This window comes from Trachypithecus francoisi, unplaced genomic scaffold, assembly GCF_009764315.1.
Source record: "Trachypithecus francoisi isolate TF-2019V2 unplaced genomic scaffold, Tfra_2.0 Lachesis_group14, whole genome shotgun sequence".
Lineage (NCBI taxonomy): Eukaryota > Metazoa > Chordata > Mammalia > Primates > Cercopithecidae > Trachypithecus > Trachypithecus francoisi.
The window spans coordinates 44,511,088-44,526,051 of record NW_022681459.1 but is presented as its reverse complement, the minus strand read 5'-3'; the positions used below and the strand labels follow the sequence as shown (position 1 = coordinate 44,526,051).

The 14,964-nt window shown below is 42.3% G+C and overlaps 1 protein-coding gene across 4 annotated transcripts in view; it reads right to left on the bottom strand.

The window, feature by feature from the left end:
• Positions 1-1,526: 1,526 nt before the first annotated feature.
• The window catches only part of GRK3 (G protein-coupled receptor kinase 3), a 173,596-nt gene continuing 160,158 nt past the window's right edge, over positions 1,527-14,964 (bottom strand). For 3 of the 4 annotated variants that reach the window (XM_033233053.1, XM_033233052.1, XM_033233054.1), the window contains 3 exons: positions 12,348-12,484; positions 9,363-9,476; positions 8,099-8,480 (listed from right to left, as the gene is read on the bottom strand). In XM_033233053.1, the coding sequence (XP_033088944.1) occupies positions 8,319-8,480; positions 9,363-9,476; positions 12,348-12,484 (413 nt within the window). In that variant the 3' untranslated portion in view covers positions 8,099-8,318. Of the gene's footprint in view, positions 8,481-9,362; positions 9,477-12,347; positions 12,485-14,964 lie in introns of all 4 variants that reach the window. The other variant, XM_033233051.1, reaches the window with a different exon arrangement.

Genomic DNA, 14,964 nt, shown 5'->3' with positions numbered 1-14,964 from the left:
AAGACAGGGTCCTCACTCGGCTGCCCAGGCTGAAATGTAGTGATGCAATCACAGCTCACTGCAGCCTCCACCTCCAGGGCTCAAGCAATCCTCTCACTTCAGCCTCCCGAGTAGCTGGGACCATAGGCATGGGCCACCATGCTTGGCTAGTTTTTTATATTTTTGTAGAGATAGGGTCTCGCTATGTTGCTCAAGCTGGTCTCAAACTCCTGGGCTCAAGTGATCCTCCTGCCTCAACCTCCCAAAGCACTGGGATTACAGGCATAAGCCACTGCGCCTGGCCTGAAAAATTCTTTATTTAGAACACCAATATCCAAACTGGTAAAAAGTGCCTAGGGAAAGAAAACCTTGCAGTTGTTAGATGGCTCTCCTCAAATTCAGTACACAGTTGAGGGGCTCCTGTATCCAGGAAAAAGTGGGGACATCAACATGATTACTCATAATGCAACGTAGGAGGAACCTAGGGCTTGGAAGGCATTTCCTTTTTGCGTCTCAACACGTCACTTACCTTTAGTCAGAGACGGAGGATGTTTCTGGCTTGGACGACCTTTCAGGATCCTCTAATTCAACTCTCCTAACACAGGGGTGAGAAAACTGAGGGCCAAAGAGGTTGTCCAAAGTCATGATGCTGGGAACTGAGATCCTGATGCTATTTCCCCTCCTTCTGGCTCCTGAGGGGGTGACTTGATTTCTGCAGCTGTTGAGAGGGCTTGGAGTGCTTGTTTGAACCCCCAGACCCAGCTTCCCTCGGTTATGTAACACATTAGACCAAGGGTTCCGTGATGGTTGTCGCCCCCTGCCCATGGATCTGGCTACACACTCCATAGTTGGGTGCCCTGTCAACTATTTTGCAACACGGCTTTCAAATTGGCAAGCACAAATATACTCCAGGGTTACTCAGTGGCTACACGGACCAGTCGTGACTTCTTTTCTGAACTAGCGAGAGGGTATTCCCCACCCCCACCAGCTTAAAGACAGGAGATACCCAGCCTGCCCTTGACCCGCGGACCTAAAGGAAGACAGTCATGCCCAGGCAGCTGTGGCTTGGGGACTACCACCTTGGATTTCTGGCTTAGCAACGGGCACCATGGGGGGTGGGGGGGAGCATCTCAGCACATTTCCGTGGGAACAGGGATAGGGAGCAAGGGGTCTTGTCTTCTGGGAGAGAATCTAAAGTCCCCCAGTGGTGGGCTGGGGAGCATGGAATAGCTTCTAGATGAGCTAGACCCACTGGATTTCCTCACCGCCTGGGCTCTCCAGGCTCTTCGTTTGCAACGTGTTATTCTGGGGCACAAGCGCTGGTCTCCCAAACCCCGAAACTGTGAAACTGGCTACGCTCCAACAATCCACCCAATCAGCAGAAATGCTTTCGGCGGTCCCCTTCTTCCTCTATATAAAATCAGTCTCTGCGTGAATTTTCCCCAGAGTCGGGATTCTTTCCAATCAGTCACTTTCTGATAGCTTAACAGCTTGGTAAAGAAATGCAGCTTTTAACTGAGGGGAAAAACAGCACACGGAAGTAGATATCTTTGTACAGATCCTTTTTATTAAGATTTATATAGGCAATTTACCAACACAGAAAACCAGTCTAGCAGCTCCAAAGTAACTGTAAAAACGGTGGTGCTGATGGTGGTGTGCCCCACACGGGGCAGGTGGCCTCAGACATGGAGCGGCATCTCCCGTGGGATACTATTTCAGACGTGCACTAGTCAGTGTATACTGAGAAGGGATTATAAACCTTCCCTGGCACAATAGATACAAAAAGAGATAGAACCAATGATATTTTTTTCTAGGTACAATATCTAGATTTACAGTATCTAGTTTACTGGCTTCACTTCGTATAGCAATGCACAATAGAAAACGGATTTCTTTCTTCAAGGATATTATACTTTGCCAAGAACATAGTAAATATGTTACTATATTGATGGCTATGAAAACAGACAGAGACAAATGAGTGAGGAGGCACGTTCTCTCACAGAGACAGGACTTCATTCTGTTTCACATAAATCCTTAAGGGGCCATTCAGATACAAGACCTCTTACAAAGTTTCAGTCATGCATGAGGGCGCTTACCTTTAAGACCCCATTTTCGAAACCATTTTGAAATAGTGAAGGGGGGAAAAAGTCACACTCAAATGTGCTACTCTTAAAAGCAGTGTTTCTAAACACAGCTTGTCTTTTTCAAAGAGTGAAGGTGGCCTTTCTGTTTAGTGGTTGGGTAACTGGGTGCAATAGTCGAATCTTAAGGCAATGGCAAGGCTGATGGTGGGGATTTGGCACAATAAGGGGAAAGAATGATGCTGTCCAGTTGTCCCTTAAATCCTAAAGGATTACTAACGACATGGGAGGGATAGCTACCTGTCCCACGCACAGGGGCTCCTGGACAATACCGTGGCTTTAGAAACAAACCTAGGTTCTGAGGGAGTGACACTGCAGAGTCTTACAGAAATCCTTTTATGAGATAGCCAGTCCAGCATAAAGCCTTTGGGGTACTTGTCAACAAGCAAGAGGCCTTCTGAAGAGGTAGAAGAAAGCAGTATTTCACAGCAGGTTTGCTGCCCGACGTGACAAAACACGTGCATGCGCCTCTCAGCACAGACCAGAAGATCAACTGTTGTTGAAAACAGTCCATGGTAGTGAGAAGACATGTTGGCCACATTGCTATATGCATTATTTCCATTTTATTGTATTAAGAACAGGAAGGACTGCCATCTTTAAATAACAAACTATACAAATAAAAAGGAGCAGAAATAATATGGAATGTTTTTGACGAAAACAAACTTATGGATTCAATAAATAATATAAAATGCTTTTGTGCTAAAATAGAACTCTTATTTCTTATATATATATAGTTCAGTGATCTTTATGCTATCCAGAAAAAGCCAAATCTATTATAATTAAACATAGAAAAATACCATTTAACAATAAAACTAAAAAAATGGCCAGTGTTGAGCTTATAAACCACATATAATATATACATCATTTAATATAATCAACTAAGAAAGTAAATTTCAAGTTCTTTGTAATACAAATACACAATTGAAAATATTTCTCCATTCCCTACCCTTACATCAAAGACATCTGATATTTAGAACAAAATTAAAAATGGAAGCATAGTTACCAGTTTTCAGAGATGATTTTGAGATTGTTAGATACTGGAGAGCTAACTCTGCTATACAAAGCTGAGTTATTTAACTCTAAAATGAAGGATTTTTTTTCTCTATATGTGTTTGATGAAATGCATATACTCTTAACCCATTTTCTATAGTTTCTTTGTGTTTTTAAGAAAGGCAATTTAAAATTTAGGACCCTGCATTTCTCAATCGATGCTAACACAGCTAGGTCAGAAAGACCCCTTTGGGCCAGCGGTGGGGGCCTGCAGGAGTGGTAATCTCTGTTATTCTGCTAAAATAAAACAACTATCTTAGTCCTTAAGGACAAAGAAAATATAAAGTTCATTATGACTTGAGGAAGCCAAGGAGTACCATTTTAGAGTTCAAATTTCATTTGTTCCATAATAAACTGTTAAAATGTGACCTGGATTTTTAAAAAATCATATTAACATGAGTTTAAATAATTAATTCAAGTCTCTCCAGTAAACGTTACATAGGAGGGAAAAATCACGTTAAATCTTTAGGAAAAAATTTAAACTGTTAATTACTTTAAAAAATTTTTTTGTAGAGATGGGGTCTTGCTGTGTTGCCCAGGCTGGTAACTCACCGTAGAAGTGAGCAGGGCAGAACAGAAGAGGCCTGTTATTCTGACAGTTTTACCAGGACTACAATGGATTTGTAACAGTGTCCCCAACTGACCAATGGGGCAATGAATTCACAGTGATCCAGACACTGCCTCTCCACCTCGGGGGCTGCAAAGTGCACACACACACTCAGGGTGTTTGGGAGATGGCCCGGTAATGCTTTAGCTCTAGGTCACCTGTGCCTTCATGGGAGGGTGCCAGAGGGTAGGCAGAGGCAAAAGAACTTCTTCAGAAGGTCCTGACAGACAGCAAATAGCTTCTGAATGAGTTCAGCAGCTCCACATCCAAAAACAAAGTGACCAAGTCTTAGAATCATTCTCATAAGGAAAAATCTCCTGTTACGGGGTCGGCGGGGGGGAAACTTCACCTATCTTAACTCAATTATTTCCTTGGTGCTTTATGGTGTAATGATTTTTACCAGCAACTTCTTTCTTCCTTCGCCCCATTTCTACCACTATTCTCTTTGTGACACCCAGCCCAGCCCCCACCTGTCACAGATCCCAGTGAAGCCCAAATCATTTCCCAACAAGTCAACCCCTCGCTCAGGGTGGGAGGTGTGAATTCATCAAGCATCTCTGAATGACACAGAAACATTTCCCCGAACATAACTGAGACAACACTGCATACGATTAAATCATACAAGATAACTCTTATCTTACCCCAGCACATTTCAAAGCATTTCTATAGGTTTACATCACGCGAAAAAGGCCAGACTTTGAGAGCGTTGTTTTCTTCTTGATATGTTAAAATTCTGAAACATTAGAAAAATCAATTCCACTGAAAAGTAAAATGTGTTGAACTGGCCCAGCTACAAATTCCGAGTGAAATTTTAAAAAGCAGAGCAAAACCACACTTTGATCTTTTTAATCTAGTTAAATCCCTGTTAATTGGTAAACATTACTTTGTGGATGGCCAATGTGGCCTTCAAACAGTTGTTTCTAATATCCACAGATGGCGTATGTCAGACCAGAAATCAAGCTACATCTTGTTTGCAACAAACAGACCGTTGTTGGTTGCTGCTGCTGTCTTGAGCAAAATGCTTCCTTTCCTCGGTGCATCTCACTGGATATTTAGTCTCTTCTTTTTTTTTTTTCTTTTTGTTGAGACAGAGTCTCGATCTGCCGCCCAGGCTGGAGTGCAGTGGTGCGATCTCGGCTCACTGCAAACTCCGCCTCCCGGGTTCACACCATTCTCCTGCCTCAGCCTCCCAAATAGCTGGGATTACAGGCGCCTGCCACCATGCCTGGCTAATTTTTTTTTGCATTTTTAGTAGAGATGGGGTTTCACCATGTTAACCAGAATGGTCTCGATCTGATCGCATGAACCGCCCCCCTAGGCCTCCCAAAGTGCTGGGATCACAGGCGTGAGCCACCGTGGCGCCCGGCTGGCCCCTTCTTTGTGAACATAGGATTTGAAATTGTCACGTCAGTGAATGGACCAGTCAGAGGCATGAGCACTTTGCGTGAACGTTGACATAATAAGCTGACTTCTAGAAGTTTTGTTGAAAAATCACTTAAATATGACAAAGAAGATAAACCAATGAGCCCCCATGACATGAGGGCATGAATGAACCAAAGAAAGTGTTTTAGGTAAAAAATAATAAACCTGGATTCACATAAGTTTTTAATTTATTCCATATGTATCTTACATAGCAGCTTAAAGTAATCTATTATTTTTAGGCTTTGTTGATTCTTTTGAATCATGAAATCAAGACTTATTACAGCATGATTTTGTAAAAATATCAAACTCAATTATTTTTCTCATCAATGTTAAAATATCCCAACCACAGAAATCTAAAATAATGAAAAAACGTAGGCTGAATTTTGACCTTTTTAATAGTTGGAGTGTAAGAAGGGTGAACATCTAGGACTTACATAACACTTGGAAAACCTTCTAAAACATCCAAGTACTACGGCTGGGCATGGTGGCTCACATCTCTAATTCCAGCATTTTGGGAGGCCAAGGAAGGAGGATCGCTTGAGCCTAAGAGTTCAAGACCCCTGTCTCTACCCAAAAAATAAATTAGCCAGGAAAGGTGTCATGCACCTGTAGTCCTAGCTACTCAGGAGGCTGAGGTGGGAGGATTGCTTGAACCGAGGAATTCAAGGCTGCAGTGAGCCATGATCATCCCACTGTTCTCCAGCCTGGGTGACAGAGCAAGGCCCTATCCCAAAACATTAAAAAATTTAAAAAAATATCAGCCAAGTATACCAAGATGTTTAATCCAACTGACTTTTCCTCTGGCCACGCAGGCAACCCAGTGCAGGCACAGCGGTATCCTGTGTCTGGTGGCAGAAACACCTCCATCACAACATTTTGGCAGAAGACATTCAAACCAGACCCCAACACAACGGGTGGCTGCCCTCAGAAGCAGCTCAACCTAGTCTTACAAAGGACTTTAAATAAAATGACATCTAGATGTACTTCTCAACCATATCATTGCAAATCAAATGTGAGTTGGGGAAGTGTAAAAGTTTACACTTTTGTTTGAAGCAAAAGGACTTTCAGGGTATTTTCCAATTCATATATCTTTTCTAAAAGGCAGAGGAGCCTTATGTTCTATTCTTAGAGCAGAAATTCTAGTTTTTGAAAGAGATGCGGATCAGCTCAATTTTAGAATAAGTGTGGGAAAGTTGAATAATCTTTCTGAACACATTTGTGTAGCTCATGCCCTAGGTACAAGACATTAGACGCTAAGCCCAGGCCCTGGTGGAGTCAACAGCAGGCCCTTTATCCTGGAGAACAGGCATGAGGCCCAGCGCATCCTCAACTGCACATGCTGAGAACCTATGAGCTTGGGATACAGACAGGAATGGCATCAGTAACAGCTATACTTAGCCAGGGCTGGGAAGGCATTCACTCTTTAAGAACAAAGGCTTTTCTGCTTCTAGGGTGTGTGTGTGTGTGTGTGTGTGTGTGTGTCTGTGTGTGTGTGTTTAAATAGAATTTGAATACTATTCTTCCTTTTTAAGTAAGGAGAATGCATATAAGTAGTACGTCCCTCCTCCCACACTGGAAATAACAGATAGTAGAAAATGTACGTTAATTTAAACCCCAACTAGCAGTTAAGATAGACAACAAACCCCCACATTTTTTTTGCAAAGTAACTCTTATGAAATAATGGACTCTTTTGGTAATTTATCTTCCAAACTCTCAAAATAACTGCATTAAAAAGTACTTACTTTGCCCATGAACACAGCACACAAATATAAAAACAAAGATTTGGAACCGTTAAAAATATCAAGGACAGGATGCAGACAATTATGATGTCAAGTGGTTTATACTGTTAGTAAAGACACACACTAAAACTACTCCAAGAATGGGACAAATACGTGGACTTGTAAAATTATTTCTTTTAAGACTGATGACATGGGGGACTTCGCTGGTTCTCATAACCCAGCATCTATTTGGGGGTATCAATGGGGCCTGGAGGCAGTGGGAGAAAACAAACTTCATGGGGCAGATAGATGCTGCAGGGACCAGGAAAAAGGCTTCATGCCCTAAGGTCCTCAAGGTCGTACAGTCCAGTGCAAAGTATCATTCATTCATGACACATGGATGACGACATGAACATCAATATACACAGTTAACCCATTTTGACACATTCATTCTTCAGCATTTTTTCAATACAATTCATCTTAAATTATACTACAACGTAAAATAGACCTGCTTTTGTACATCCATTTCTGATATGTCCCCCAGGGTCAGGCAGAAGGAACCAGAATGACTGTCACACAACTGCTAATTGTCGAGACCCGAGATGGACTCACCCACGAGTGCTTCTGCACGCCAGGTACTGCTTGTCGACTCGTGCACACTGGACTCAAAGACTTCTGAAAACTGCTCTTGCCCCTGAAACCTAAAACTCCACTGCCTGTCCTTCAGAATCATGGTAAATCTTTCCAGTGATGGACGGATGAATGCCTTCAATGACTACTTAATCCATACACTTGGAGAGTACGTGTCCATCATTCCCACCTGGCCGAGGGGGCCCCGGAACAGACTGGTGAGAGGCAGGGCAGTCACGTGGGTGCGGCTCCCAGAGGAGGGCCCGAGTGCAGAAATATCTTCAACTTTTAACCCCAGGACAAGAAGTCAGTTGTGAAGTGTGCAAAGGAAACACACTGCGGCTCGCCCATCCCCCAGTAGTATGGAGCAAAGACACAGACAATCAGCAGTGACTAGAGATCAAACGCAGCAATGCTTAGGGCAATCTGCTACCCAACACTGAACATCTTTAAATTCCATCCTGGAAAGTCTACGATGTGTTTGATATCAGACATAAAAATTTACGTGATAAGTGGGAGTCACTTCAAGTTCTAGGTTCATAGGTACCAAAGTGTGTAGCAAAGAAAAAGAACTTTTATTTCTTCAGTAGTTTTGAATGTGGACAAACGTGACAAGGCAGGGAGCTAAGCTGACCCTGAGCCGAAGGGTCCCGACTCCTCTCGGGAGCCTGGAGGAGTCCCGGTAGCGAATAGATCAGATGCCTCATCCTCGTTCACCCTAAAAGGCTGAGACCCTGGTGTGTCCTCCACAAGGACCCTCCCTGTTCCTGGGTGCTAGAGGCCGTTGCTATTTCTGTGACAGAGGGATGGCTTTGGGAGCTCCACAGTGCCGGACCGAGGTTTATTGAGGAACTTCGGGGCTCGACGTAAGAGACGCTGGGCTTCCTTGAAGGTTTCGTTCAACTCCTTCTTCCACTGCACAAACTCTGGATCACTCTGAGGGGGAACACAAAGGCAGACGTTGTGACGGGCTCACCCACTTTGCCAACAGCGGTGGGTGCCTCTATTGATTACCAGCGTCCCTGGAACCTCTGAAGGAAGCACACCCTAAGTGTCCACCCCCAGTGGCATTACTAGCTGATGGGCCGCGCTGCCACCTTCTCCAGAATCTCTTGAAAAGAGCAGGGAAAGGCCACATTAAAACCCTTCAGATGATTCCAGTACAATCCCACTCTGAGATGTACTGCCTTTAATTTTTTAGAGATTATCTCTGATTTCTAAAACAACTGAAATCTGTAATAATATAGGGGAAGGAGTTTTGACAAAAAAATTTTAAAATATATATTCATGTATGTAATGATGTTAGTAAAAATGACTTTTTGCATCTAATACCTGTTTATTTCTCTAAATATGCTCTCTTAAAACAGGCACACACTAGTACACCAGTCGCAAAGTGTCCAGGAATGAAATTTGTGTTACAACGTAACTTTGAGGAAAAGATGGCATTTTCCTTTAGAGAAGATGGCATTTCAGCTTGCTGTCTTATATTTATCTAAATATATAAACCTTAACATTGAACATGCTGAAAAATCTTCAAAGCTATAGAACAAATCAAATTCTAGGCCCCATTAAATACTGAGCAGATTTTCCTGATAGGGTAATGACATTATTTTATGTACATCCTCCTTCCATTTTCTAATAATGTTTGCCTTTTTAAAAAATAACGATTAATTTGCTGAAAACCTTGTACCTTGGGGCTTTCTTACTAAGTCTGTAAGTGATAAAACATGGCATAAGAAAATCTTTTATAGCCAGGCAGCCAACTTTGCTGAACATTTCATTATTCTAACATTCACCTAAGAAAAAATAAAAACTCACCTCACATTGCAAGACAAATTGCTTCCCTCCTTTTATTCTGAACAAAATGCATTTTTTGTCTTTAATTTGAGTTTCTTCCACAGAGAGAATCTGTTCCATTGTCAGTAAATTTTGCTAACCGTAAAAACAGAAATTCAAAATTCAAATTATTTTGTGATTTCTTAAGTAGTAATACCAAAAACTACCAAGTTAGAACAAGTTAAAAAAGAAAATGCATTCAGTTTTCTTTCTTTGATGATATTCTAGAAGCAAGGGGAAAATGGCTGTAAAGGAACACACACCAAAGTTCAAATTATAATGTTTCAAGGAAAACTGCAGAGAAAGCAACGTTTTGCTATGGAAAAACGGCAAAGCTGTTCCCTCAACACAGAATTGATTTTGAATGCTGATGAACTGCAGGCGTACTTGTTGTACGGCACGCTCCCATAAATTCTATCAATAACATTGTGAGGAAGAAATAGAGCCACATATGATTTACGCGAGACAAAGGTGTGTGGTTCAGGTTTAAGGCAGCAACTCAGTAAATGTTTACTGATGTCAGCTTGTAAAGCTAACAATATTTTGATAGTATCCCAATGATGTCATAAATAGAGGTGGTTTCATTAAAAGATTAAAAGGTCTATAGGCCATGCGCGGTGGCTCATGCCTGTAATCCCAGCACTTTGGGAGGCCGAGGTGGGTGGATCACAAGGTCAGGAGTTCAAGACCAGCCTGGCCAAGACGGTGAAACCCCATCTCTACTAAAAATACAAAAATTACCCAGGCGTGTTGGTGAGCACCCGTAATCCCAGCTACTCGGGAGGCTGAGGCAGGAGAATCGCTTGAATCCAGGAGGTGGAGGTTGCAGTGAGCTGAGATCAAGCCACTGCACTCCAGCCTGGGTGACAGAGTGAGACTCCATCTCAAAAAAAAAAAAAAAAAAAGTCTATAGCATTATTGCTTAAGGTGAATGCTATAGTGCCATGAGTTCCTTACCATTTTATGGTTTTTTTTAATTTTTAATAAATACTTCAGGAATCCTGAATGAGAAATGACAGCGTGATAAACACTCAGGTTTGCTTTTTCCTTACTTAGACTTACAAATCTGCTCATGCATATGATGCAGCTTCTCAAACAAAACACTAAATGTTGAATCTTTTCAAACCAAGCTCATTTAGTGCATCCAATGTTAAACAAGGGTAAGTTTGGTTTTTTTTTTTTTTTAATTCTCAAACATCCTGAAAACTGGGGTGATTTCCTTTTAACATGCCAGTGGGTAGCATATTAAATGTATAATCTGCCCGGGTCCACTCATTACCTGGAAATACACTGAGCTTTGGGGAGCTACGTTGATGCTTCCCAGCCCTGAGTTACAATTCAGGGTCCCCAAAAGAATCTTATTCATTGGAACTTAGATCCTAGATTCTAATTTTTCAAAGATCACTTTGATGGCAGGAGTGATGGCGGGAAGACCTTGATTCTTTTCAAAGAAATGGAGTGATATGCAATTGTAATCATGCATAATTGAATGAAAACTTTGCCAACAGTAAACTAAAAATACAGTCCAAAATCAAATACATGAGATTTAGGTGCCCTGTTTTCCACACTTCTGATCCCTGCAGAACAGATGGGTGGTATTCCAACACATCCAACACATCAGCAATGTTTTCAGTGTTTGGGACCATTGTCCGGCTTCTGATGACTCACCAGGCCCCCCCCCGCCCAAGAAAAGAAGCCTTCCGCCAGGGTTGGCTCCTTCCTTGGTGACAAGCCCTGGGCTCTGCATACAGTAGGCACTTCATAAATGCTGCCTGATTTGCTGAAAGGTACAGTGTGGATCGGAAACTTCTTTTTATCTTGTTCACAAACATTAGCTCTCGAAAGGATCTTAGGGGGCAGCTACATCTTGCTGTTGTATGATCCATCTACAGATTCTCAACAAGGTGGAGACCCATGGGAAGTATCTCTTGGTGACCTCACCTCTGTGTCAACTGTCATAGCCTGGGACATTATATTTGACCCAACTAGGAGAGGCCGTACAATGGAGAGACTGAAGGCACAGGACAACCGGGTCTGAGTCACCCCTCTACCTCCTAACTGTCCAGTTGTGTTTCTGGGTGGCAGACTTTCCCCCTCTAAGCCCGCTTTCCTCTTTATAAAATGAGAGTCGGACCCTCAAATGTTCCTAAACACATAGAGTTGTTGTTGTTCCTGTTTTTTTTTTTTTTTTTTTAACAGCACTTGACCTCAGATAAACATGCAAAAATTACAGTACAGTCATCCCTTGGTATCCACAGGGGACTGGTTCCAGGAACCCCCGAGAATACCAAAATCCATGGATGCTCAAGTTGCTGATATAAAATGTTATTGTATTTGCATATAACCTTCACACATCCTCCTGTATACTTTAAATCACCTCTAACATAAATGCTATGTAAATAGTTGTTAGACTGTGTTTTTCTTTTCCTGTATTACTTTTTATTGTTGTGTTGTTACTATTTTTTCCCCGAATATTTTCTCTCCTTGGTTGTTTGAATCCCAGGATGGGGATCTGTGGATATGGAGGGCTGACTGCAGTTGTTATGATTTCTATTTCCCTCATGTCACAGATGAGAAAACGGAGGCTGAGAGAGTCAGTGTGATGTGTTCAAAGTCCCAGAGACATTCAGCGGTGGAGCTGAACACCTCTGTCCGCCTTCAAAGTCCGGCTTGTCTTTTCTTTTTAGATCTGCGTAACTGCTCTCCAGCCTTCTTCAAATCCATCTGATGACGAGGTGCTTCTGACCGCACTAAATAGCATGTTCTATTTTCAGGTATTACCAAGTTCTTCCTTGACATGGAAGTTTAAAAACAAGTTAAAGTTTGCACATTCAATCTCATGGATACCAGTAAAATAGACACACAGCGTTTCAGAGGATATTGTATAAAACATGTCAGCAACATGAAATAACCATATGCCATTGTACGTACTGGGAAACATGCTTGGTGAGACCGCCTTAGACTTACCCGGGACTCTCCCTCTCCTCTCCATTCAAGTCTATTTGGAAAGAGGTAAAAATAGCGACGCTGCCACTGAGTCAGAAATGGGTTTCCCAGTTTCAGCATGTACCCGTGCATAATACAGTCCTTCCCCAGAGCGTAATCTGAGGAATACAAAATCACTAGGAGTTAAATAGGCTCTGAAACAAAATGTCTTAGCAGCATTATTCTCTGAAAAAAGAACAGACATACTTTTTGGAAAAAGCAGGTTTCTATAAACAGAACACATTACAGAAGTCATGATTTTAGTTTTAAATGCATGTGCACTGGGGATCTAAAGATCAGAGGGTTCTGCAGCTCTCTCTGCTCACATAGTAAATGGCTGCTTCTCAATATTCTGATAAACCCATGATGTTCATTTATCGCTCTGGGAGGGCAAAAGTTAAGTTTCCAAACTCTTTTCATTATGTATAAGGAGAACTGGAGAATAGAGAGTATTTAAAGTCAAGTTATCCCCAGAGTACCTTCTCCTTTACGTGGGGTTGGGATTCCCCCTTTAATCTCTCTTTTATCTTAAAAATAATAATAGTGGGAATTTTCTTGTCCAAGTAATTTAAGGTAACATAAGGATCAAAAATGGTTCATTCCTCAGCTTAATGTTAGGTTTATTCCTCAAATATGTGGTTATGTATACAGATAATTCACATACATTGTTGAGTCCTGATTACATTTTTATCATGAAATACTGTGTCTTTTAAAAAAAAAAAAAGGTTAGGCCGGGCGCGGTGGCTCAAGCCTGTAATCCCAACACTTTGGGAGGCCGAGACGGGCGGATCACGAGGTCAGGAGATCGAGACCATCCTGGCTAACACGGTGAAACCCTGTCTCTACTAAAAATACAAAAAACTAGCCGGGCGAGGTGGCGGGCGCCTGTGGTCCCAGCTACTCGGGAGGCTGAGGCAGAAGAATGGCGTAAACCCGGGAGGCGGAGCTTGCAGTGAGCTGAGATCCGGCCACTGCACTCCAGACCGGGCGACAGAGCAAGACTCCGTCTCAAGAAAAAAAAAAAAAAAAAAAAAAAAAGGTTAATTTTAAAGTCTGTATTAAAGGCTTTGGTGATTGTGCTAAAATCATTCACTCACACACTCATTTCTTCGACAAGTATCACATGAATGCCCAGGTGCTGGGCGTGTTCCAGATATTCTGGGTTCAGCAGAGAACAAAAGAGACAAAAACCCCTGCTTCAGAGAGTTTACAATCTAGTGAGAGTTTACAATCTAGTGAGAGTTTCAGACCATCAGTAAACAAGTAAAACCCATGTCGTGTCATCTGGAGACAAGCAGGAAAAGAACAAAGGAGAGGGAGGGCCAGGGAGGGTCAGTGGTGATGGGGAAGGATGGAGTTGTCGTTTTCACTGAGAAGTGCTTGCATTTCCAAAATCTATTTAAAATACAAGCACAGTCATCCCTTGGCATCCACAAGGGATAGGTTCCAGGACTCTAGCAGATACCGAAATCAGTAGATGTTCAAGTCATCAATATCAAATGACATGGTGTTTGTATAGAACCTACATATATCCTCCCACAAACTTTAAATCACCTCTAGTTTACCTATAATACCTAATACAGTGTAAATGCTACATAAATAGTTGTTACACTATGTAGCAGTGGTCCAGAACCTTTTTGGCACCAGGGACCAGTTTCGTGGAAGAGAATTTTTCCACAGATGGGGGTGGAGGAATGGTTTTGGGTTGAAACTGTTCTACTTCAGATCAAACATTCGATTCTCATAAGGAGCACGTAACCTAGATCCCTCACATGCGCAGTTCACAGTAGGGTTTGCACTCCTCTGAGAATCTCAGGCCACTGCTGATCTGACAGGAGGTGGAGCTCAGGTGGTGCCTCCTGAGGTGTGGCCCAGTTCCTAATGGCCTCCCCCTCCTCGGGGGTTGGGAACCCCTGCTGTGTAGCTTTTATTTGCATTCTTTGTTATTGTTGCATTGTTATTCTTGTTGTTTTTCTCCAGATATTTCTGATCACGACTGGTCGAATCCACAGATGCAGAACCTGAGACGTGGAGGACCGACTGTATTATAAGTTTTTTTTTTTTTCAGGAATCTAAGCCTAGACTATATGTTTCTATAAAGGTGACCTCTGAGATTGTCAGCCGAGACCTACTTATGCACGAATTACTTACTAACATAGGAAGATAAATTCCTCGATTTGCTAAACTTTCTGTCTAATTACAGCTCTAACTAGAATGATACACTTGAACATGCTTATGAAGATATATATATTTCTGGATCCAATTAATCAGGATTCTAGTGACATCATGACCCCCCTCCCTTGAGCAAGTCCACATTGACTCAATTTCCTGTGTAAAATCTGCTGTGGCAAACACAGCCCAGTGTGATCACAATGGACTTGTTCTCTAAAGAAAAGCTTAAGGCTGGACGTGGTGGCTCACACCTGTAATCCCAGCACTTTGGGAGGCCGAGGCGGGTGGATCACAAGGTCACGAGTTCAAGACCAGCCTGGCCAACAGAGTGAAATCCCATCTCTACTAAAAATACAAAAAATTAGCCTGGCATGGTGGTGGGCACCTGTAATCCCAGCTACTCGGGAGGCTGAGGTAGGAGAATTAC